The sequence below is a fragment of the Salvelinus fontinalis genome, chromosome 6 (assembly GCF_029448725.1).
Source record: "Salvelinus fontinalis isolate EN_2023a chromosome 6, ASM2944872v1, whole genome shotgun sequence".
NCBI lineage: Eukaryota > Metazoa > Chordata > Actinopteri > Salmoniformes > Salmonidae > Salvelinus > Salvelinus fontinalis.
In genome coordinates, this window is record NC_074670.1 from 27,200,615 (window position 1) to 27,227,123 (window position 26,509).

A 26,509-nucleotide genomic window follows, 5' to 3' on the forward strand; every position below is an offset into this window, starting at 1 on the left:
CCCTGCTGTTCCATAAGGTGTATTTATCTGTTTTTTTAATCAAATTTTACTGCTGACCTGAGTTACTTGATGTGGAATAGAGTTCCATGTAGTCATGGCTCTATAGTACTTTGCGCCTCCCATAGTCTGTTCTAGACTTGGGGACTGTGAAGAGACCTCTAGTTGCATGTCTTGTGGGGTATGCATGGGTGTCCGAGCTGTGTGCCAGTAGTTCCCAGTTGTCTTGAACGCACTGAAATCCGAAGTCGGAGATTCCCGAGATCCGAGTTCCCATTTGTTTTGAACGCGGCATCAGCATACCTGGAAAGGCTTGAGACTGAAGACATCACCCAAGAGGCGATGAGTAGGATCAATGGAGGAAAATCATGAATGACAACAAAGTAGACCAATCACAGGAAAGCCAGTGACAGGTATCTGTCGTCGATTGGCCAGTCGAAACTGGGTAAAGGGCGGGGCTAGAAACTCGCTGTTACGTCGCTCACAAATGGCAAATTACAAGTGGTAGGGAAGAGGAGTCGAAAGTTTGTGAAAGGTAGTTTCTTGTCTTTTAAAATTTCACAGTGAAATATGAGACCTATACTCGAATAATATATTAGAGGCGTTGACAATAGTGAGAATTTACCTTTTTGACTCGGTTGTTTGTTCTACCGAAGCGGTCGGTTGCGAGATAAATGGTCAAGAAGTTTTGTCGAATTGAACAGAGAAACCACCACGGGAGGGTTTGAACATTTCACATTCCATAGGTAGAAACGTTGAAGAAATGACGAATAGAGAAGACGAATATGACTATCTTTTCAAAGGTGAGTGTGTTTACGATACTTTACTAGGACATTGCCATTTCGTGAGTGTAGTCATTTCGACCTAGAGTCGGTTCAGCACCACACCGATTTCAATATAATACATTTCATTTGTCGCCGCTTCCGCCCTGTCAAAAGTAATCGGACTGTGTTGCTGCAACTACGTAACGAGCGCTGCCAAAATCAATTCTCGATAACATGAGGTAATGCGTAGCAGTACCAGTTACAACTTCACTCTGAATTTCTGCAACTATTGTTTCAATCCAGTAGAAATATGGATACAACTGTGTAGTAGGCTAGTTGATTGCAACAGCACTGCACACTGACATTTAATAAGCACCAAGTAGCTATCCAAAGTGATATCTGTTTAGTCATCTTGTGGTGGGCCTATGACGCAATCATCAGGAGAGGAAGTATTGGTAAACAGGAGTCATATAGCGCACTGACTATGGCAGGATGACACCTCAAAATACATTTACTCAAACCGATTGCCCCAAGGTGACCAGGGACCACATGGTTTAGCCTTTAAGCACCATTCTGTTTGTAGGGATTCCATTGATTTGGTGTAGTGGTGGGTCACTCTGGGTTTAGAGAAAGCGGTCATCTCCACGATCTGTTTACATCTGAATGAAGTGGAGTAAAGATGACCTTGGCCAAATGAAATCTAATTCATCTAACAGATAGCATAGAGTGAAAGCTTATTGGCCCCTTCTCAACATGACTTGTCAGGACCTTGTGTTCTATGTTGTCTAGTCGTACCTTTCCCAGACTTTTCTGTGCATATGCACTGTACCTATTGTTAGGCCTACACATGAGAATGTGTAGGCCTAAATTTGTAAGAATACAGCAACAATTGGTATGTTACAATGATAGTGGATACTTACTGCTCCCCTGTACTCACTTACACGAACTACTTCCATTGTGGGTTGTTTTGTCCTGGACAAGGGAAATAAAGTGCACAGCATCCTTTGTTTGGGGTTCTACATTTGAACATGCATTGTCAAACTGGAAAGACCTGCATGAATCAAGTGAGTGTGTGTTTGTCTGTGTGTGTCCCTATACAGAAGGGCTCTGACAGTAAGGAAGATAAGCATAACTTCACTTTCAGATAAAATACCTTGGTGCTGGCCAAATAGCACAATTATCTGAATTTAGTGGTACACAGCTAGAACGCACTGCCCCATAGAGCCTAAAATGAGGACTGTCAGTAGGTCACATAACCACTAGGTTCCTCTTCCTCCAGTTTCGTGTGTTAAGTTGCTTTCTTTACTGCACCCTCACTGTTTAGGCATGAGTCAGTCAGGTGAGTGGTTGAATCACTGCTCCTGACTAGGAGCCTGTAAATGTTGCACAGCAAGTTGACCAGCTTTCTTGTTTAAATGACTGTGTACTTTTTAAACTGAGTGCTCTCTTTACAGATAATGAAATGCTTTCTTGTTGATTCGACTTCTAGATAAGATGGACCTAGTTAAAATAACTTCCTTATACTGTATTGGGAAATAGAATTTAGATATATATATTTTTTTACCCTGTTATCTCCCTCATTTTGTGGTATCCAATTGGTAGTTAGTCTTGACTCATCGCTGCAACTCCCGTATGGACACGGGAGAGGTGAAGGTCGAGAGCCGTGCATCCTCCGAAACACAACCCAACCAAGCCCCACTGCTTCTTGACACAATGCCCACTTAACCCGGAAGCCAGCCGCACCAATGTGTCGGGAAGAAACACCGTGCACCTGGTGACCGTGTCAGCGTGCACGGCGCCCGGCCCGCCACAGGAGTTGCTAGTGCGTGATGGGACAAGGACTTCCCTGCTGGCCAAACCCTCCCATAACCCGGACAACGCTGGGCCAATTGTGCGACGCCCCATGGGTCTCCCGGTTGCGGCTGGCTGCGACAGAGCCTGCACTCAAACCTAGAATCTCTAGTGGCACAGCTAGCACTGCGAAGCAGTGCCTTAGACCACTGTGCCACTCAAGAGGCCAGAATTTAGATTTTTAAGGAAGAGCGACTAGACTGTTTAGGCCTAAATTATGTGATGATGGCGTCCAATAATGAAACAATGGTTGTAGCATTAGAACTCTGGAATGCAGCTTACACAATACCGTAGCCTAAATTGGTGATCTTATGTTTCTGGTGACAAGTCCACTGAAAGTTGCATGATGCTTTTGTTCCTTCCTCAGCCACCGTATTATCACGGTTACCAGATAGGCTAGTCTAATGGAATTGTAGTTCAGAGTTTTTCTTGACAAGGATATTCTTGGAACTACAAAGTCACAGTTCTCATGTTACTAACTTTTAAATGGAGAGTTGCCGATGAATTGCCTGGGGAACAAGGTAACTTTTGTTTGGTTCTCCTAGCTTGAGTCAGTCGGCGCAATCGTCAATTGGTAGGCAGGTTTCTACCTGTGTCTGTTGCACCACTAGTATTTTCATGTGATGAGCTTTGCCTACGTTCTGTGGGAGATGTGTCAATAAGGCCTCGTCAACACACAACCAGTTCCTATTTCCTAATAACAGGGTGGTGAGCTTATGAGTTAGGATTTTCCTCCTGACTCACCTGGATTTCAGTCATTGTAAAATCCTCTTTCCCAACACACCCCCATTTGTGTTTGGAAATGAATGGGTGTCAAAACGGGAACATGTGCCAAATGTTTCATTGCTACATAATGGCAGGGTTCAGAGGTGGTGCCGCTAAGTGAATAGGCTAAACTTCACAAGGCATCATCTTCTTGGTCAATTAAATCAATCTTTGGTCATTCATGACAATACTTAGCCTAGGCGCTACCTCACAAAGTTTGAAACTTCGCCTCATGGGTCTTTTGTCTATAGCAAAAACAAGCCAGATGGCCTGTGTTTTGCACAAATATTGTTTATTGAACTACAGTCAAGTACAGTCAGGCCCTCTCAGTAGACCGTTAATCACTAACAGAGCAGCAGACACATGGCGCAATGCTCTTAGACCCAATCAGGAGCTGTCGTCTCTTCTACCATGATTTTTCTTTGTCAGACCTGTTTTACCCCCACTGAGTGTTCCTGTTCCTACATCGTAGAAAACAAGTTGATTGTCGACCCCTGTACAGTGGGTAACATACTGTATTGTTATTCTGGTGGTGTCTGTCTGACTCATGCCCTCGCTCCTCTCTCTGTGCTCCAGTGGTGCTGATTGGGGACTCTGGAGTGGGGAAGAGTAACCTGCTGTCCCGCTTCACCCGTAACGAGTTCAACCTGGAGAGCAAGAGCACCATTGGGGTGGAGTTTGCCACGCGCAGCATCCATGTGGAGGGCAAGACCGTCAAGGCCCAGATCTGGGACACGGCAGGACAGGAGCGCTACAGAGCCATCACCTCCGCGTGAGTATTAACACAGCTAGAGATTTGTTTGTTCTGTCTGCCAGGCATCTTTTGACATATTTGCAGCATTTAGACAGGCAGCCCAATTCTGATCTTTATTTAACAAATTGGTCATTTGACCAATCCGTCAGATCCTTTCACAAATGAGCTCTGAATGATCTTATGTATAAAGATCTGATGGGATTGGTCAAATGACTGACTAATAGAAAAAATATCAGACTTGGGTTTCCTGTGTAAACCCAGCCATTGAGGATGTTTGTTCATACAGAACATTCCAGCCTACTTCTGCAAATTTACTAATGTTCTCATCTTGTTGACAACTTTGAGTCCTTTGCTTATGATGTATGCAATAGCATTTCATGTAGGGAACGACAAACTAAATCTACCACTCTATTGACTCAGCCAATGCTCAGGTGTTCTGTCCACCGCTGCTCCCAGTAACACTTAGTTCCCTCCTCCTGTCCTCTGTGTAGGTACTACCGTGGGGCAGTGGGGGCTCTGCTGGTGTACGACATCGCCAAGCACCTGACGTACGAAAACGCTGAACGCTGGCTGAAGGAGCTGCAGGACCACGCTGACAGCAACATCGTCATCATGCTGGTGGGCAACAAGAGTGACCTGCGCCACCTCAGGGCCGTGCCCATGGACGAGGCCAAGGCCTTGGCAGGTACCCTCACATCAACTAGTTTTTATAGCTACTTGATCTGTTTGTGTTGATTCTACTACAGTATTACAAGCCAAGGAGACAGTACAGGAGAGTTGTTTCTCCCTCAATAATTTTCACTTTTATTCTCAATAGCAGTGGACATAAAGCGATGCGGAAAGTTGAACAACACAATACAATTTTTTTTGATAAGTATTACCATAATCTTGCTTTCAAAATTGGAACAAGGGCATTTCAAACACATTTCAAAAAGAATCTGGGCCTGGGGAAAGTGATGCACCTGAGCTTCGCAGTGGACAAGGGAATGCTCTTCACTCTCTGTCACTGTCTACTTCCCCCTTAGGGCTGCTCTTTGATGTGGAGACAACAGAGCTCCTATCAGGCTGCCACTGTCAGTGATTAACAGCCCATGGTTCTGAATGCACATCCCCAGCAATTGGGGAAAAAAGCCAGTTGAGTTGGCTCCATTATGACTTGTGATTTTAGCTTCTCTACACACTCCAATGTGACATTTCCAGCTTATCACACTTCTCCTTTGTAGCTCTGCATAATGTTTCAAGTGTTTACTTATGACCTTGAGTCTTATTTCATGCATGGAATACACTTTGACTCGTAAATTGCTCTTGATAAGAGTGGCTATATATGAATGAATGGAATTGTTCTAGAAGACATCATTGTGTAGAGTAAACAAGCATGCCATGTGATACCACAGGCTCTCGTTCAATTTCTGCTATTGATTTGTCACCAGGGTTGGCTCATGCAGCACGACTACAAAAGGTCATCGACATCATGTCATTTTTATCAGTTAGCCTATTCTGTGGTGGCTGTTGCAAATAGCCTCATTGGTGACGTATAATGACTGGATGGCTGTTTTATGAAGTGCCTACTTGTACGGACACTGAATAATGCCTGTGAGTGTTTTTTATTTTTTATTTTTTTCTCCACTTTCCACAGAGAAGCATGGACTGTCTTTCCTGGAGACCTCGGCGTTAGACTCCTCTAATGTGGAGCTGGCTTTCCAGACCATTCTCACAGGTTAGTGTACACTGCCTACCATATACACTAGAACTGCTTGTGATTTTAACAAGGGGCGATTCCATCGTTACGGAATTACACTGTGACTCCGATTTTTCACTTTAAAATGGATGCCAAACTAAAACCATTGATTTAAAAATGTTGAAGTAAATTATTGGAAAAACTGCAGAATTACGGTAAAATCTCCCGCAGTTTTATTCTGTTACCAAACTTTGTATCTGCGCAGTTCTTCCTGTAAATGTGTTTTTGTAGAATTGCCGGTGGAAATTATTACATTTAGTCTTTATGTATAGGGTTCTATGTTTTGTTCAACTTTGAAATCAATGTTTTTTGTTTGGTATACATTTTAAAGTGAAATTGCCCCAAAGCAACTTGTATTCACCCTGTAGTGCACACAGAATCATGCCATCTTGTGAAAGAGCTGGCCTACTCTCACTTAAAAGGCTTAAAGAGTCACTTGTCCACGTAAAGGCCTCCCCGTCACACATTTTATATTAACGGCCATACCAAACGTTCCTTTAGTGTATGTTTATTTATTTATTTGTACTCTTGAGAGCTTTGTAATCCATTTGTTCAGCGGTGACTCATCTTCCACCAATAGATGGCAGCAAAATCCAGGTTATTACGAGGCCTCTACTGTAAGATTACTCTGCAGTAAATTGAACAGTACCTGACATTTTTCTATTAAGGTCAAATGCATCTGTAATTGGCAGGCTCAAAGGACACTCAGACAATCACACTTTGTGTGATTCTCAATCAGATCTGATGTTTGACAGAGAACCACAAGCATTTATTTTGGGTCTGGCCGCAATATGTACATTGGAATGCAAATATGAGCTTTCCAGATGTCTCATCGTTTTAGGAAGACACAACTCACATTAAGTACCTCTACAAGAGCAACTTACTGACGTATTAGCCACACCTTAGAAAGGCCCTTGTTAATGCGTGGCCGCTATAACATAGAAAATGAGCAACGGACAACTCAAAAACCCAAGAGTGTCTGAGGAACAAGCCTCTCACTGAGCGAGGCCTTCAAATCAGTTGATAAAGTGCTGTCCGCATGCTCCCTGCTATTTGTGTCCTGCTTTCCCCCTCCACATACAATTCCCACTGCCTGCATTTGTACAATTAGTAATTCTACTCTTCAACAAATTTTTCATTCATAGAAACTTGCGCTAATGATAGTTCTAATTAGCTAATTTAAGAGAGGAGAACAGAGTGCATAGCAGTGCTCAAACACAGCCATGTAGGAATTGAACTAGAGACTCCCTGACCCGGGAAGCATGCTGACTGTAGCTAGTCGTTGAAATACCAGATCAAGGGTTAGTTGAGGTCATCTTGTCTGCTTGTTTTCAAGCTCTTGCTAACTTAGAGGCAGGGAAGTGACTTGGGGATTCACCATCAGTCAGTGGCATGTATGAGTCAGTCTGAAGTTAGTTTTGCGTGCCAGACTCGAGTAATCCTAGGGAAGGTGCAGAACTTCAGGAGCCACAGGGTGCTGCTGGTTTCTATGACAACTTGTCTCCATTTTATGTTTGTTTTGATATTTATTTACACAACCCTGGAAAGTGAAATGCTGTTAGGTCCCCATTGCATTACCATCTTGTTCTGAGTTTTGTATCCACTGTAGTCTTTGACGAAACACGCTCCCTTTCTCATCACCTAACAACCCAACAGCGACTGTTGTGTTCTCACTTGCCTCTGTCCATCTCCTGCAGCCATCTACAACATCGTGTCCCAGAGGCAAATGACGGGCCGCAGCGACACCGACTTCTCGCCCAACTCCAATGTGGTGCCGATCACGGTGCAGCCCACGCAGAACGCTGCCAAGTCGAGTGCCTGCTGCCAGAACAACTGAGGCCTCACCACCGCCAGGGAGAGTCAGGGACAGACAGGTAGACGGGGAGGGAGGACTGGGAGATGAAGAGAAACCTAGAGACAAGGATACAGGCAGACAGAAACAAGGGGAGAGATACAAAGGGGGGCAACCAAGTGTTTCTGTAGCCTCTTTGCATTGTTTCTTCTGTGAAGTCTGTCCCCATCTAGTTCAATAAGCTTTATGGTTATGCCTTGGCTTGATCGGTTTTAAATATGAAAGAGGACATGATTTGAATTCATTTACATGAATTGAGAAATTGAGCATGTTAGGGTATGGTCCGCCATGTCTTTACACAGTTTTTGTCTCACTCATTGTGAACTGATCCCCCATTGTCAGCTCAATTTAATAAGCCTGTGAACACACCCAATTCCATAGCACAGAAAAAGGGCAATAAGATTCGGCAGTGAAGACCTGGCTTCACTGAAGTGTAATCGCCCCTCTCTCCATTGTCAGTCAGCTCCTCCCAAACGTATTTGAGTTTGTCCCAATGATATTTATTTAACACTATATTGAGGTCTTGTTTGACCAAAGGGTTTGTGCTAACATGCAACACTGGGTGGGTTTGATCTGAAGCTGCTTACTATATATGAAGGGTGTCTATCTTTTTGTTCTTGATTTCACTGGTAATTAAATCCTTTTATGATGGAGTTGTTAAATGTAACTACCCTTGGCTAATGGGAAACGAGGAGTTAAGCCATCTCTTCCCAAATGTACCTGGTCGAATGTCAGGCCAATCTAAACTGCACAAAATGGGGGTCCGTGGAGAACTTTTCATGTCCATTTTATCAGTGCACTTGGACTTCCCTTTGTCTTTACACAGAATAAAGTTTGCTCTTCTGATGAAACCCATTACAAAGTACTTTGTGCACAGCAATTTTTCTCACATAGGCCTATGTCTTCATTGCTAACAAACCAGTCTTGCTCCTTTACTGCCGTGAACCATCTTTTTTTTCTGGTTTAACTGAATTGCTCTCGTTTTCCCCGTGGCTGTGGAGATATGGAAGGGTGATGAGGGGATAGTGTTTGTAGTGGTGGTGGTCATATACCATGGTCTCAGTGGAGCCCTCCCTGCTGTCCTGGATGGGTGGACAGCTCATGTTTCAAGAGATGGGTAGTAAGGGCAATCAGCCTTGCCCGCTGCTGGGTCTCTGATGTACACAAGACGGCTTGTTTTACTGTAAATGAACTCCATTGTAACTGGAACAGTATCATGCTTTCTGGGATATCCCATAAGAGTATCCCAGGTCTCTTTGTATGGTTTTATTTTCTCTTTTTTCTGGGTGTGTTTAGTTCTGTCAGGTTGGTTAGAGTAAGCACTATGGAGGATGCTAGCCCTTATAGATCTGCTAGTTTGGCAAAAGAAGGGAGGTGTGGGGAAAGTTTCAGGGTGCCATTACCACGGCCAAAAGGTCAAGTGTAAACAGTCATTATCCTGCTGAGTTTTTTTTTTCCCTCACTTGTGGCATTCCCAATAGTAAATTGGGTAGTAAAGGTTAGGTTTTTAAAATGTTAATTCTCATGTGTATATTTAGATTGCATATGTATAAATAAATGTAATTTCTTAAGTCTTGCTCCTTATTTTATGCCTTAACCATATACCTTATTTGTGCCTACTTTTCATTGAAAAATGGCATACTGTGGAGTTACTGTATGGTACTTGTTTGCCATTTCACAACTGCAACTTTTTTTAAACTCATGCGACAAAGCAGAGCATCCATCTGGAAATTATTTCATTTTTGTTTTATTAGAAACATTTACAATACATCTTGAATCTTAAAAAAACAAAAAAAAAAACAGAAACAAACTAATATGGCGCAGATACAATAATAAAATATCAAATTATTCACAAAAACATGTGCTAAGAAATAAACCTGCAATATCACATGCCTCTTGCGGGCATGACACACTGTAACAGTTCAAAAAAGACTTTATTTTATCAAAGTGACGGCCAGCCACATGGCAAACCCTCTCTCACTGATCACAGAGAAACCAGAAACTAAAGCCAGGAGATGCTGACTCAACTAATGCACTAAGACCACTATAAGACCGGTATGAAACACTTCTACGGTGCCGGGAGAATCTGAAGAAACACTACCAAAGACAAACTGTCAGACTGCGGTGGTCCCTTCAGAAGAGGACGACGTGAAGGCCGGAAGGTCATTTCAGTCCCCGTGCTTCAGTCAGTTGTGGCGGAAAATATGCCGTCCTGACATGTTGAAATGTACGACAAATATTAACTTAACTACCTAGTTTTGAGATTAAATAAATGCATTTTAGGTTCATCCATATGAGAAGGAATGACAATCAAGCTTTCCTTCCCTTTTTATAGAACTGGGATGAGAAAATGAAAAGGGTAAAATACTGAGTGTCACATGGGGACAGAAACGGCCTCTCTTTGCTTCACCTGAAACACTTGACCTTTTCTGTTTTCTGAAGGGGCGCCAACTATGAAAATCTACAAGGAACAACCAGCCCCAGACCCCTTGTGTTAAAACCAAACACATAGGATCTGTGGTGTTTATCCAGTCTAGGTGACCATACAAGATACATGCAAACTAGTACGGTTATGAATGTGTTGGTGTGTGTGTGTGGCTGGTTACCATAGATCTACTACACAGTGTGCCTATGTGCTAAACTATTGATCACTCAGCTCAGTTCTCACCCTGTCATGTTTTCACAAAGAAACTTGAGCCCAATTTTCAGGTAATCATTCATTAAGGCTTTGATGATGTCCTCTCTTGCCTTACCAATCACAAAGGGTCCCAAGTAGTAGACATATGAATGTGTTTATCTGAATGTGTTTAACATGTGCCCCTGCGGGACACCTGAATCACTCATTCTCAGCATTGCAATCACAACTGAAGCTGTGTTAGCATAAAAAGTTAGAGATTAATAAAAGCAAGTTAAGACTCCAGAGGAAATGTGTAATGGGGCCAGTCAGTATGGGGTTAGTCAAAGGGGAAAAGGTAAGCAAGCAGCATAGAGAGAGTGCTGATGCAAGAAATAAATGTGTAATTGAGGCACAATATTGATGCTCAGTGACTAAAATACCTCCAAATCCTAAAAATATTATATTATTTTCTGTCATAATTCCACTGTGAATGCACTGATGTTCTTTGAAATAGTGCATATCGGAAGTTAAAATATAAGCTATGGGGAACCCACATCAGCTCTTATTTCATTTACAATGAAATACAGTGGAGGTGAGTCCATAACTTTCATAAATAAAACGTATTTAATTTTTTTAACTGTTAGTAGAAACCAACTTCCCTGTGTTTAGAAATATATTAACTTCTTGTATTTTTATTTAAAAACAAATTTCTTGAGGTTACTCATAAATATGTTTTCTTCATTTTAAGATTTTCATAAATAACATCCTGAAACTGACTTAATCCTCGTCTTTCTATGAAATAATAACCCATGTTAGCAAAATAGATTTAAGAAACTGTAATAATATTCATTTTTTAAAGTTGCTTTCTATAAATGTATGTGGAAGAACTCTATAGACTGCGGTGAAACCTTCTCACAAATTCTTTCCAGCTCACTTTAAAATGTATAAACCAAAAGGTAAAAAGAGTGCAATGGTAATTTATTTTACATTCAAATGCAATACTTGCTCATCTTGTGATTATGATAGGTCAGAATAATTGCTTAAGTGCATCAATATAAAGGATTTCCTATCACTCCTTGAAAGGGGTGCTATTATTGTTATACATGATGCATAAAGAGTTGTACATTTGTTAAAGAGAAGAAAACTGTTCAGAGTTTCTATGGTTACTTTAATATATTATAAAGAACACTAACAATTGAAAGAAATAGTTAATGAAATAGACACCCCCCTAAGAGTTCTCACCGCCATCTTTGTTTCGCCACTAAAGGAAGTGGAGTACTTCATATACTGGGTGCATATATCAAGCTATACCTCATCTTATAAGACAGTCATTATTTGAATATCTATATCAATTACACCTCAAGGTAAATATATGGAATGAAATAAGTCCATCTTAATTTCTTTAAAGCTTTTTATACACCTTGTGGTTATGTTGATGAAATATGTTAATGCCATGGGATCTTCATTTTACTGTTACTCTTATTTACTGTACTAAACTTCAGCTACCATACTTCGACATGGAGAATAGAGTTAACTAGAAACAATATTAAATTAAAACCGAAGTATTATTTTTGAACGCTAACAAAGGTACTGCAGGGTATTTGTGTAATCTTAACAACTTTCTTATGCATTATTCAACTATTGTTCAGTCTGGGGTCTTTGAGACAAATCTAGCACTTCAGCTGAAGTTCGAGACAAATCTCGAACCCTTATTTTTCTCATTTAGTATGTGTTCCTGCCCCATTCTGAAGAAACATAAACTTCCCAAGACAAGTCTAGCGTTTTCATATTAAGAGCTGTGATGAGGAAACAAAACTTATTGACATCATTATTCATAAATCTAAGTTGGCAATAATACCAATATAAATAAAACTTAAGAGGGTGATGCATTAGGACTGGTGTCTTTGGGCAGTGATTGGGTACTCGATCACTGAAGCTACTGTAGCATTAAAAAAAGACCAAACTGAAACAGGATGTCTTTATTGAGACAAGCTCCATTTCACAGATATTGACTGAAGCTTGTATGCTGTATGACTTTTGACAAAACTATCACTAGCGGGTTATTAAAAATGAAAGCTGATTGTTATTGTATTGACCTCAGCCACCTTCATCAATAAATCCAAACTATGATAAGGTCGAAATGTGTTAACATTCGTAGAATTGTAAGCTTACGATTCGCAATATCATTCCTATAGATGTCCTCGAACCTCTTCCAAGGTTTTGTTCTTTGGCTACCTTTTGACCTTTTATTTTAAATCAGCTAAATGCTGGATAATGACAACTACTTATAACGGACAGCATAAAGAAATAATTAATTTGTGCCATCAAATTAGCTACAAAATATGTTTTGGAACCAATCTAAAAACTGAAATATATTCTCATGATATGCTTATGGTAACTATAAACGTTTCTCCCTAAACATGAATAAATACAGAGTAATACATGTTAAATAAATGCTACTTTCCCAAGTGATGAAAATGTTTGGCTCAATGCATTGGGCATCAGAATACGTTCATATGGAAGAGGTCTTCGACAGATCCTATGGAAATAATCCAACCTTCTGTCTTACCATTGTGTCTACTTTAGTGTGTGATTTAACTTGTTATGAGTTCCTGCTTTCGACAGACAGGAAATGCCTCAATTGTTCATGTTATGTTTCTGAAAAGCATTGTATGTTTACACTGAAAAGCTTACTTGTACAATGCAATTGGTTTCTTCCAAATAATAGGTATTGTGATCTCAAAATTCCACATATACTAAGAGGAGGAAATCTTGAGGTTGCACTGGTGTTGGCACACCCTGTATTTGAGGTATACTTGCAGTCTTATTAATATTCAATGTGAAAAAGACGGGATTAAGCAGTCAAAAATTACTAAAAGCAAGACGTAGGAAAGCAACAAAAACATGCTATTGTGCCTAAAACTGTTACTAATTAATTACATTTCTCATCCTACATTGGCATAAATCCATATGCATTTTTAGAAGATATTAGACCAAAAATGGAATAATATTCAAATGAATCAAGGTTGCGTTATGGATAGTGCTGAATTCTATGAACTTACTAAACTGGCTCTTTTGTTTACTGTTGCAGTATTGACATTATTGCTTTTCATCCTAATGTACATAAAACCTGATTCATCCAAAAGGATCTAGGAATATTTTAGAACACATGTCTTTACATATTTGAGAGAATGTATCGGTATCTGTCAGTGGAAACATCAATACAGCCCTGTATTCATCATTACAGTATGTGGTATTGTGGTATTCTTATCTATATATTTGACTTGATGAAATGCTTAAGTTTATTAGATCCATACATATAAGTAGCCTATCAATATATGTCTTTATGTTTAAGGATGAGGGGACATTATATATATATATAAATCAAAGTGATCTTAAAAGTCCATAAACAAACAAATTCAAAAGGATATTTTCACCTTGTAAAAATAATCAAAATCCCACTTATATAGCAGGCATTTGACTGGATGTAAATTACTGATATATATATATACACACAGATGCGCAGAATCCTTTCTCATAAAGCACAATGCAAATTTCTCCCACAGCCTCTAAAATAGTGAGACTCTCTAAAAAGCCCTCTACATTAAACCAGTGCAAACTCAACCAAGTCATCAGTACTGACTGAATGGATGAGAGGTCTCCCATAATACCACTACTACAAGGAATAACAATAATTATATTATAAAAACATGATAGGGAAACCTTATGTGCATGTCTTTCAAAATCTATGAAGAAATATTCACCATCAGTGGTCGGTTTGGTATTAATTATATGTGTTTTCTTACAATAAGGTGCTTTACTCTATATGTTAATGTAAAGGGTTTAAGAGCCTAATTTCCCAATTCCATTTAATCCCACCCAACCCGGTTGATTCACGTTCTTTTCTGACAAATAGTTACGTGAAAGTTTTTTTTAAGGGGCAATACTATTGAAGGCCTACTGTATGTCACTAAACTTTCATGCCAAAGTGAAAGCAATATTTATCTTTTAATACAAAATATTAAGGCTTAAAACAAAATAAAAAAGAATAGAAAATACTATATTCAGTTAACAGCGTTATACTGCCTTGAAATTGTCATTGACAGTTCAGACCAAACCACTGTGCAGTTCTCCCCATTAATAAATAGTCAATTGATTTCTAAATATGTAATAGAATTTAGATACTCTGAAAGTACAGTTCTATTTCTTCACAGTCCATGGACAACAGGAGTGGTCTGCTGACAATACAATGGGGGAAAGGGGGGCTCTGTTGCTGCCTAGACTAGGGACAACAGTCTATTGTAACTATTCATCATATTTTGATGGACAAAAGTTGAGCAAAAGAGTTCTCCTGAAAAAACAACTTAATAGAGCGATCTGATGCAGTGTTAGTGGGAGACCAGCTGAATCACCAGCATGTCCTTGTTCACCTGCCACAACCAGCAAACATGATGCAGCAGCCTTCTAACTACCCCTCTCACAAAGACTAGATCTGCTGGTTCTCTTTTCTTTGGGAGCAGCCTTCTCTCTCTCTCCACCCCAAAAAGCCCCCCTCTTATCCTCCAACGGCTCTAATCCCCCCTCCCTCCCTCTGAAATCCCCAGGCTGGGGCTAAGGCAGAGGCAAAGGGTGTGTAATTTGATTCAGCATGAGTGGTGGCTAAATGGGGCGTTTCCTCCGCTTTCCTGTCAATTACAATCGTCTGATTTCATTCTGAAGGCCCAGTGCTAGCCTGCCATTGGCTAAGCGTGTGTGTCTGTGGTGAGTGGGCAGCTGCAGGATGTCCCATACAGACAGGAGATAAAGGGGGGCGGTGGGGCTCTCTATGGAAACTTCGATCTGCACTCGCTCTCTGTCACAAAGGCCTCCATCCAAATTGGGGGGGCGATGAACTCCAAGTGATCAGACTCCTCGTACTCTTAAATGATATATGTCTGCATGTTTTCATACCCTTATCTTATTGAGAACACATGGAGACATCTAGTTCAGTGGGGCATTTCAAAGAATTGGATCTGTGTGTCAGAATTGTACACTAGGTAATTACTGTATCTACTGACACTGTAGATATCCTTTCTTTCTCCAAAGTCCCCTCACTCTCATTTCAGAGCTGGCAGCCTGTTCAGTTGGTCTCTTTCTTTCATATGCTGCTTTTTTCCTGAGTGTTGGGACAAAGGAGGCCCCTCTCCCCAGTAGGGATAGCTCAGAGCAGCAGAGAAGGAAAGAGGGAGGGGGATATGGAAGGAGGGGTCCCATTCGCCCAGCTGCACCCAGACTGGACCTTCTGTGCCTGTGACAGAGGGGTGGGGCGGTCAGCAGCCCACGCCGGGACTCTGTCTCACCCACCATTCAGCACCAGGGTCGCCACACGGTCCGCACCTGGACCGAACAATTTGCCTAATTATCAATGAGTCTCTCCGGGCCGTGTCCGAGCACTCCGGGCCCACGCCACCGCTGGGCCCAGACAATACGCCCCACTCAGGGAGGCAATGCATTGTGGGTCAGCTGCAGTCATTACTACCTTCAACAGCCAACGATCGAACAGTAAGCGAGGGGGGGTAAGCCACTCCCAAAGAAAATAGAAAAAGAGGGGGCTATTAAACACCTGCTTCTGCACAGCTCTGATAATTATAGGCCTCTGAGCTAAAATACAAAGCTGCTGGACGGGGGTGGCGAGGGAGCGTTGTGGATGGTGGTACTGTATTCTAGGAGCTTTTCGCCCATTTAGGCACACTCTATTACCAATTCAGAGAACAGCTCAGTGTTTTCCTCAGCTTCTGTCCACTCTAATGGCTGACGCTCTAACTGCGCAAACCTCAGAGAGATGCCTGTCAAAAGTGGCTCTCATTTTTGTCCTACATCGTTCAGATAACAGCTAAATTACCACATAAGACAATAAAATGGGTATAAGTTGGCTTTGAAACAAGTCCGCCGGGGAGACGGATCTCCCAAATTAGCCAACTGGATGAATTCCAAGGCTTTTGGCCTCACAAATTAAATCAGTGCTTAACACCGGCGAAAGAAACATGCTTTTCAAGTGCCACGAGGAACAGGCATTGCTGAAACTTTTCACCAAACTACAGTGATATTTCAGCAATACAATGTGTTGCATTCATTCACCTCTTTGTGAAAAAGGAAATCTGTAAGACATATCTGCATAAAGAAAGGCGTTTGTCTGCTATTCTGTCCCATATTGTTACCATTCTAACAGGTGTTTAGGGAGGACTACCAGGTATAACAAAGAGCTTGTAAAGGGACACAAATGTCAGAAAGATGACAATGATGGAATAGTCTATCCTTCGATTGGAACAAATTGAGACTTTCAATGACAATATCAAAGCTTGTTCCATTTTTTCGAGCCACATTGAGGGATTTAACTTTTCATCAGCTACGTCATTTTTCTGGATGATTGACAATCATTCATCTGACTATCCGAAACTAAGACGATTATAAGGTGCAATGAAAGATTCAATATTTTTCCTTCTGTTTGATTTTGACTTCCCATATCATTCAGGTACAGATAAGATACCAGGGAGTTAAACTGAACCTCATTTATCACCTCCTTCCTTTTCTCCATATAAAACCACTTCATGGTAAAATAAATCTGAATCGTAAAATGTTCACGTTCCTACTACTCCGCCCATACTGTGATTCGTGAATGAAAAACAGCAGCAGTAAAAAAACTGAAAAAATGCTAGGTACTATACTTTTCTTATAAACAAAACTTTTATAAAATATATATGTATATATATAAAAGAAAAAATTCAAAATATTTCTTATACTTTTTAGTAAAGCAAGCAGTGCCTTCTAAAATATCTGCTTGTTTGTTTTAACATTTTCTGAGAAAAGAAAAGTATAATAATAATCATAATAATAATAATAGTAAATAATTGTCGAACAAACACTGTGATAAAACGAATGATAAAAACTGACGTGGTGTTTTTTAGGAGAATATTCGGATAGCCTGAGAGACCAGGGTGTGGCACACCGGGCACTCTGGATGGTTGAGCTCACAGATACGGATGGCACACTCCATGCAGAAGAGGTTGTGGCCGCAGGGCACCAGGGCGGCCGTCACTTTGCTCTCGAAGCAGGTCATGCAGTCCCGGAGGATGGCCGGTGGCGAGTCCGGTACAGGGAGGCGTCCAGGGAACCCCGCTCCCGAGGTTGGCTCGCTGTGGGCACGGCGGGCCTGGGCATGAGGAGAGCCAGACAGAATAGTGATGCTGGTGCCCGAGGAGTTGCCGTTGTTCCCTCCACAGGGGTCAGGAAGGCCTGGAGAGAGTCTGGTCAGGGGCAGGGGCAGGCCTCCAAAGCTCTTGGAGCGCTGCTGGGCATAGAAGGCCACCTGTTTTGGGTAGTCTGGGTCTCCCCAACTCTGGGTGCCCTCTGAGCCAAAGTAGGAGCAGGGCTTCTCTCCAGGGCTGTTGAAGTTGCCCTTGCTGTAGATTACCCCACCTCCTTCTCCTCCTCCAACCATGGCATCTGAGAAGTTCTGGCGGAAGCTGCTGGTCAACGGCTTGCGCTGGCCCCCCTGCAGACCCCACACCTGCTGCAGGCGGCTCTCCAGACCCCCGGAGCCTACTGGGCTGCCGCCATCCGGCCCCAAGCAGTCATTCTCATTGTTGTGGTCATGCAGACCTCCCGTTCGGAATGCGATGTGTGCCTCGATCTCCTCACGGGCCCTCTCGGCGTTGCTAGGTGATCCCGTGATCTCGAAGACGGGGTCACGGTCTCGGCTAGGGGTGACGATGTAGGTGCAGGTTTGCTGTTGGATGCGTTTGATGGTGGAACCCTTGGGCCCCACCACCAGCCCCACCACGCGGTAGGGCACCCTCACCTGGATGGTGGTCTGGCCCGGCAGAGGCGCAGGCGGGGAACCGCTGAACGACACACCCAGCTTGTTGCGGGAAGCTCGGAGCATGGAGAAGTGCTCGGCGGCAGAGATGATCTCGCGCCGGGCCAGGGCCACATCCTCCTTTCGGCCCGTGATGAGAAACACAGGCTCCTCGCCCCTCACGGGAGTCTTGATGTAGGTGTTGGTCTTGGCCCGCAAGGCTTTGATCTTGCAACCTGCAGAAACAAAAGACAAAGTTTTTTAAAAGCCAAGGACACCATTTTTATTCAATTTTCTGATACACTCATCAAAGATGAGGAATTTGGAATAGCGAAGAGTGTTACTACTACATGGTAATACAAAGCTATTTTTTATGTTTTTTTCTTCTTCTATGGAAATAAAGACAGAATTGATAGTTGACCTTTGACATACCTTTTTAAAAGATGGCAAATTTTGGTCTAAAATGCTCACAACTTCAGAGTTTTTAGACAGTCCAGCAATGGTCACTAGTCTTTATCCCCTTTACAACATTTTATAGTATTACACTTTTTTTCCATTTCTGCCAAGATTATCATTACTAAGTCACATGTTTTCACATGGCATCAAGTCTCAATCTGCTGTACAATCGGAAATAATTGAAGATACTGTAGACCTCAAAGTATTTTTAGAACACCCCATTATTTGATTTCCTATATCTAACATTGCTAAACAGATGAGTTATTGTACACATTTCCAAAGGACATCAGAACTATTCTGTGCTATGGCTACAGTTATGGATGCATTCAACAGTGTTGCCACGAACAACCAGCCCCTCTCCTTGAACTGACAAGTCTGGTACCTCCGGCCCACACATACATCATTTTTGGGTAATTTATTGCAGTGCATATGTTCTGTTTTTGATCAGTGTGTAAAAGCTGACAATATTAAGTGCTTTTAGCGAGAGTCTAGATTTGAGAGAGTACAGGCTAATGCTATATCATGTCAAATTACCTTCGGCTCTAATACTGAGACGAGATAATAATACAAGAGGGGAATAAAAAATGAGTAATTGTAGAGTAGGGTGGTTAAGAGCACTTGAGGTCAAGAGGGATATGGTAAACACAGCCGTACAGTGTATATTACACCCAACAGGAAACGGCATGCAACGCACCACTACGGCAGCCTGTGGTGACATATACGCAGGTGTGCAGCTACCGTTCTCATTCTGAAATGCAAGTTTATGTTCCAACCCTAAGAATCCCTGAGTGTCTCCCCTTAGCAGTGTATTTAAGAGGCTTATGTATGTCTGTGGTCTGGTAACAATAACTAGCAATTTATTCAATGGTCAGGTCTCAGCTCGTTTTTCTGAGTAGCACTACAAATCACAGCACACCATTACATCAGTAGCCTAAATACGCTTTACTTTACTTACTTTATTAAATGTCGTTTTACCAGGGACAGTGCACATTAATCAACATTACTATAAAAGTGCCAGTTTTAGCCAGCCTACTTATTTTCAACTGCAGTCCCTGGGCAGGGACTTTAGTGGTGTGGATCAAATGTCTGAACACCTCTAACCAAGGGAGATGTGCTTCCCTAATGCTACTAAATAGCCCCACTTACTAGGGCACAAACTTCAGAAGCCTAGATGGCACTGACTGAGTGACTCAGTGAGGCTCTGAGGGCTAAAGAGTTCAAACTACAATTATTATTTATTTATTGAGGATGATGGCGGTGATGATATTAGTTGGGGTTCAAGCATGATGGTGTGAGATGGAACACTCAAGCTTTATAATATGTATGATAGTTATTTAATATGTATAATAGTTATAACTCATGCAATATCCACAATGTTATTATATTAAACCATGTGTTAACTTAGGCTAGATGTAAGGTTTTGTGATCCTTTGTAGCAGGAAGGTGAATGGGTATTTAAGTTGAGACCAATAGGCGACATAAAACGTAAAACTATGAACAGAGGAGACAAAGAAAAGTACTCCACTGGAACCTTTACAATTTCCTTCAGGCAAATGACAAAGATCATTCTAAATCATTCCACAACTGTATGTCATTTCTTTCACTTGGAAAGCATGCTTTCCAGTACTGTGTGCATTGTTAGTGGCGCATGCAAAGCACACCCACCCTTGACCTAAAGTCGTAATAATATAGCCCTAGACGACACAAAAGTATCCTCCGGAATCAGTTCAAATGACTTTGACAAAGGAGAAAATGATAACATTCGCCTCTCCAGGGCGGGACATTAACTTGCCAGATTCACCAGGCAGTAGTCGTCCCTGGGAAGGAGGGCGTTGAATGTGAACTAACTAACGAGGCCCTGAATCAAAAAGAGCTCATCCCAAATCCCCCAAATCAGCACTTCTCAGTCAACACAAAGCCCTCTGCTGCACTTGTGCTCACTGGATCCACCCTCCGGCTGTCTTCAGTTACCCCATTAAAATGCGAAGCTTACACTTCAGAGTAATGAACAGGAGACGCACAGGAAGATGAGGGCACTTAACGGCACAACAAAAACCAGATCCCCACATCTGTAGAAAAAATGGAGTTGAAGCAAATGGTCTCTGCTGCCTTGGACCCAGTTGACATTGTGGGGACCTGTGGATTTGTGTAACCCCAAAAACATGAATTAGGATCCACTGGCCAAATTGGTTTCCCTTGCCCCCCCCCCCCCCCCCCCATTAGGTAAGGGAGCGCTTGGTTTGGGTGTGACTCCCTTTTAATACCCAGTGCCTCTGACCCACCAACCATCCACCCACCCATTTATCCCTGCTTGTCTAACCAACCCCTCTGTATTGTTTGGACTCATCACAACAATAGGTGCAGTCAAAGAAAACAACCATGTAGCACAAAGCAATAAGTTGCTGGTTCTGAAAGTCATACAGGGTTACAAGCAATCTGGAGAATCAATATATTACAGTCTGATAAATAGCCAATTTTAGTTGATCACAATAACAATATGGGCAATAGGTTTTAAAAAGGCAACATATTTTGTTATTATTTGTTCTTATTTTATATTAGAAAATAGAAGAACCACACAACATTCAACTCGACACGTTGGTCCAACTTCTGGCTGAGTCACGCTTCGATTCCTATGATCATCCCAAGTGTCTACTGGTAACACTGCCTAATAAGGTACCCCTCCCCTCACTTTCACACCTTTGTTTGACAGCTGCTGTCATTCAAGTTCATGTCGAGGTCTTCGATAATTACTCAATACACAGATATATCCATCTTAAATCTGTGAATTCACTTTTAAACTGCTCAAGAAAAGAGAATATAGAGAAACACACTTGCCATTGTCTAATTGTGTCACTGGGGCAGTCAGCAACAAAAACAATTAACATAATTAGAATTTACGAAACCGAAAACAACAGCTTGAAAACATCAATCGTCACTCAAATACAAGTTCTATTCACAATAAAGAGAATAAATAATTTGTAAACATTTCAGGGCGAACGAGATTCCTCCGTTACCAGCAGCACGTTGCGTTTTTTTTTTAACAGTCTCGCGCGTTCAGACGACAAAGGAAGCAAGTGCTATCCCTGCCTGAAGTGTGCGTCTGTGAGCTGACATTGATGGCTGGATGTAGAATAATGCGCCCATGAGGTAACGGTTACAGTCCTGCTTTGTGTCTCCCCACGTTTGAAATCCACTAGACAGACAATAGAACAGAGCCTAGTTGCAACAATGTTGCAGTTTCTGCCACTGTATGTTAACTTGAAACAGATTTGTTACCATTGCCAAAGAGTGGTAAGGAAGCCTGTGTAGAAGAATACAACAAAAAATAACACCACTCCCTTTTCTATATCAATAACACCAGCTAACGTAACAGTTATAGAGCATTATCAAAACACCCTACAAACTACAGGGACACACATTAAGCTCAGTACTGCAACATAACTTTCAATAGGAACATTTGGTTGGAATCTTTACCTTGTCTCCCCACTATTTCGGCCACATGTTCTGAGCTGGGCACGGGGACGCATTCTGTTATGTTGCAGCCTCGTCCTTTCGTCTCACTTGAAGAACCCTCGTACAGGACACATAACTTGTTCTTCCCTTGCAAAAGCCCTGTGTCACCAATACCTCCGCCAATATTATTGGTATGGTTGTGATGGTTATTGTTATTGTTACTCCGATCCTGTACTCCCGTTCCAGGAGCCCCGCCACCGTCCTCGCCTTCACCAAGCCCCAGTAGAGACAGCTGGCCCAGCGCGACCCTCAGGGCACGGGAGTCGTCTTCTTCCTCGTCGGGTGGCACTAGGAGACCTTCGCTTCCGAACCCGGAGCCGGCTAGATCCCCGCCGTAGCCCCCATTTTTCTCCATGATCCCTGCTAGAACCAGCAGGCTAGGCATGGCTAACAAAAGAGTGTGAGACAAAGACAGGGGAAAGAGACTGGAGAAACAGCACCCGTGCCGCCTCCCCGCCCCCTCCTCCTTCCAATTTTCCCTCTGCGCTAGTCCCTCCCATAGACCTGCCCCTCTCTCTGTCTGCTATAGGCCTACTTGCAATACAGTAGTCTCCCAGCGCTAGGCAAACGGGACACAAGGCCGTCTACACGGAGAGGGGCTAGGCGATGCATCACTCCACCCCGTCTGGTACACAGTCCCCTCCTTGCTGAGACAAACGAACCGCCCTCCCGTTATACCATTCCGTCTCAGGTTCCCAAGCCTGTGGCATCTCAGAAACCAACCCCCGCGTTTTTCCTCACGTATGGAAAAAAAAAATATTCCCTCCACCTTTCCTTTGTCCATATCAGCCATGCGTTAGATCCAAGCAACGCTACTCATTCCCCATCCCTGCAATGCAAGACCGAAACGGTCTTTTTACTGTAGGCTACTTACACAAGGATGCATGGGCTATAGTTTAACAATTCCCCCTCAATAAAATGTCAAAAGTGGATGCATTTAGGATTGTTTCCCGATTCAAGTTACTATTTGGGCAACAGAGCGTACTGTTTTGGTATATTGCCAATGTTGTATTATCTATGGTGGGACGCAGTAGCCTACTGAGGGATAGATGAACTTTGGATGGAGTTTATTTGTGAAATCTTAACGACTTCGTTCACTGTCTTGGGGAGGATTTGCGTTATTCTGTCTATCGAGAATGAAGGAGTTAAGTGACATATTTCGGGGTTCCGCCCACCCCACTCGTCGTGGGTTGCGGCAGGTCACCGCGTTGTTGTTTCGGGCGCCGTTGCGCATGGGGGCTGTAACGTAGGAGGAGGGGTGAGGAGGAGAGGAGAAAGGGAGTTGTCAGACAGGCGTTGCAGACCCTGTGCAGCAGGGATCTTTAAAAAAAAATGTCCTTACATATTTCCCGTAAGCAGAGCTCTTGCTTGCAGCATTTCTTGCCTGGCGCGAACAAAGAACCGCGTTTGCCTCGCGAAATCTACATACCAAAATGTCCTCTAGAGAAGCCACGCCTGGCGGCATGGTCGTATAATAACACAAAGACACATGTGCTTAGTAGTAATAATAATAATACAAATAATAGTACAATTGAATAATACAATCTATCTCCAGTGTTTTAAGTTAAAAGGTCTCCAATGTCTCATTTCACAAGTGAACAATACAAACTCTCAATAGTGAATTGGTGCGGAGCAGTAGTCTATCTCTAATGTAGCCTATAGTGCCTGTCGCGGGCTCAGTGTGGGTGCGCATGGCAGTGTTGTGGCAAACTGTGGGGGGCATCACTGCTTGCTCTCTTACCAACGACGATACGGTTCATTTGATCGGTAATTTACCGTTTCCATTACTTCTTACTGTGCACTTCGCATAAGCAATTATGTTATCTTGCTGTTTCTGGTGTCCTTCGAACTAACTGTGGAAACCTTGACGTTTGTCACCAAAGCCACCCTCAAATGGGTGATATGTTCAGCACTGACACAACTATAGTTAGCCTAACCGATTATGAATATCATCGGATGATCTGATGCTTTCTTTGTATTTGATGCTCTCTTTGTATTATTATAAGGGGATATGGTTTGGATGGACTTGTTTAACCAGATTATCTGAGGTCTTGAAGCCCACTGAGTGAGTTCAATTAATCACTTGTCACCATATACTGTATGTGGCCTTGTCATGCATTACATTACTGATAACAACAACAACTCTCCTTCATTTTGGGATGTGACAGACTGGGTATGTGATCAGACAGTCTGCCACTCATTTCATGGGCACAAATCCCTATACAATAACTATACCTAATAATGTGGTAATACAGCAGTAATACATGTTCATCATGAATGCTTAGCCTAATATGTTGATAAAAACACTAATTTATAACCATGATGATGTTTACGCCATCATTGTTTTTACAACCATTACAATCTGAGTATGTATGAAACTGAGAAGCAATTACTCAATAAATCATTATTTAATTAATGATATATTTAGTTGTATCCCATTTATTTTACAGGGATAGTTCACATGAGTCAGTAAACGTTCCAGTGTTCACATTAATGTACTGTAAATGTGCCAGAGTCTGCAGATGAGCAAATTTTTTCATCCATAATCTCTGTAATTCATTTGTAAATAGTTAAATGAATCCTGTGTAAAGACATTTGATTGAAATCCCTCAACTTTCTCTTCTGGTCACATGAGACACTGACTGAGTCACTACAGATGAGTAGGCTATGTCATGTGTTGAAAGACACTGTCACAACAAAGGTCAGTTCAGGTGTACCTGTGCATAATCATAGTCTAGAGAGTCTAGACTCTGACACCTGCCCTGGGTGCTAATCAGAAAGGAGTGCTCTCCCAAGGCTGGCCCATGAGGAGAGGGGAACTAATATGTACAAAGGAATACAGGATTAAAAACCCTGTATTAGTCCACCTAACCCCAAGGCATCTATGACAACAACAGCACCAACAGCCTGATTGCTGGGGATGAATAAAGGACTGGGGGATGGGGTCTGTATCCCTCTAACTCAGCAAAGAGGCTTGAGGGCTTGGGAGAGTGTGAGGATGGGGAAGAGGGTTTGGGGCAGACGCTGGAGAAGGAACAGCTTCTCAGTGACACACAGAGCCAGTGTTGTCCAAGAGGTCATCTGCCTCCATTAATGGGGTCTGCAGGGAGCCCAAGCCCAATCAATAAAGAGGACAGATCAGGGATAATCTTTCCCCCCCACCCCAGTCTGTCTGGGTGTCTGGGGCTCCGGGTTATGGGCCTGTTTGTGATGATACTGTATTCCTTACTTAATTTCTCTCTATAAACCTACATTTAGGGACCCCACCCCAGTACAAGTTTCACACAGTATGCCGCTAAAAGTTCAGACACAGCAGGCCTGGTTTACATCCAGATGTTATTACCTAGTAGTTTGAGTGTACAAACTCATCAGCTGTGCGTGTATGGAGGATGCTTGATAAAACCCAGAGTGCTGAGGTCATGTTACATGCCCACATAAAAAACTCTCAATGATCTTGACCATCTGGCTGTTTGATTATGCCTGTCTCCCTTCTGCACCCTCTGAAAGGGAAGCTGCATCTGTGGGGAGGTGCTTTGGTTTACTGTGCCACAGAGACAGACAACAATCTCTTTGTCCAACAACTCATGCAAACACCGTATCCACCTATGGACAGTGTCTGTCTTTCAAAGTGGACTTAATGGAGTGTAAATACATCTTTAAGAAACCCCCAAGGGGCATCCCTTTGATTTTCATGTCCAGATGTCCTTTCACGACATGTTTGGTGCCCCGCTGTCGCCTGAATGATGCTATGAGCACAATGGAGATGTTGGCCTGGCGCCAAATGCTGATGTCATACAGTGAACCAGCACATGTGGATGACTTAACTCCTCCTGCATATGATGTCACCATGTCATATCTTGCACTAATATCTCATTCTAAGCCGAATATAGCCTAAAATGCCATGCATTGCATCAGCTTTGCGCAGACAAGACGGCAATAGAATCCTCTGTAAGAGGATCAGTTTAATATTGCAGATTATTTCACATAAACCATAATCAGTTAGCTTGACTTAGACAAACATGACACTTATCAATATGTTATTCACTTAAACCTGGTCCTTGCTGGTTTCATTTGCCTCTTTGACTTTATCCAATTGATTGTGTTTTTTCCCTGAACACTGTAGAAGTTGTCAATGAAACGGCAGCATTTTCTCAATGAACGGCAATCCATAAATACAGCCCCATAAAACTTCTTTGTGCGTGAGGCTGTTAATGTGTTTCTCTCACTACAAGGCAAGCTCCATTTACTGTATGTTAGGGAATGTGTTTGTAACAGGAGAGTGGTAGGATTGGTGTGACAAACATATCCACACCAAGGTTTATTCAACACCCTCTTTCGCTATTAAAGGCATGATCCTCCCCAACAACT

At 42.4% G+C, this 26,509-nt stretch overlaps 2 protein-coding genes across 2 annotated transcripts; one reads left to right on the plus strand and one right to left on the minus strand.

Annotated features, from left to right (window-relative positions):
- Positions 1 to 465: 465 nt before the first annotated feature.
- On the plus strand, positions 466 to 9,292 carry LOC129857520 (ras-related protein Rab-11A-like). Its single transcript, XM_055925845.1, has 5 exons — positions 466 to 800; positions 3,954 to 4,149; positions 4,623 to 4,816; positions 5,768 to 5,848; positions 7,567 to 9,292. The coding sequence occupies exons 1-5, from the start codon at positions 761 to 763 to the stop codon at positions 7,704 to 7,706; spliced, it is 651 nt and encodes a 216-aa protein (XP_055781820.1). The 5' UTR covers positions 466 to 760; the 3' UTR covers positions 7,707 to 9,292.
- A 160-nt stretch (positions 9,293 to 9,452) lies between these two features.
- LOC129857519 (RNA-binding protein MEX3A-like) lies at positions 9,453 to 22,620 on the minus strand. The gene is made up of 2 exons (XM_055925844.1): positions 22,103 to 22,620; positions 9,453 to 18,408 (listed from the first exon to the last, which is right to left on the minus strand). Exons 1-2 carry the CDS (start codon positions 22,524 to 22,526, stop codon positions 17,279 to 17,281), a joined length of 1,554 nt encoding a protein of 517 aa, XP_055781819.1. The 5' UTR covers positions 22,527 to 22,620; the 3' UTR covers positions 9,453 to 17,278.
- Positions 22,621 to 26,509: the final 3,889 nt, after the last annotated feature.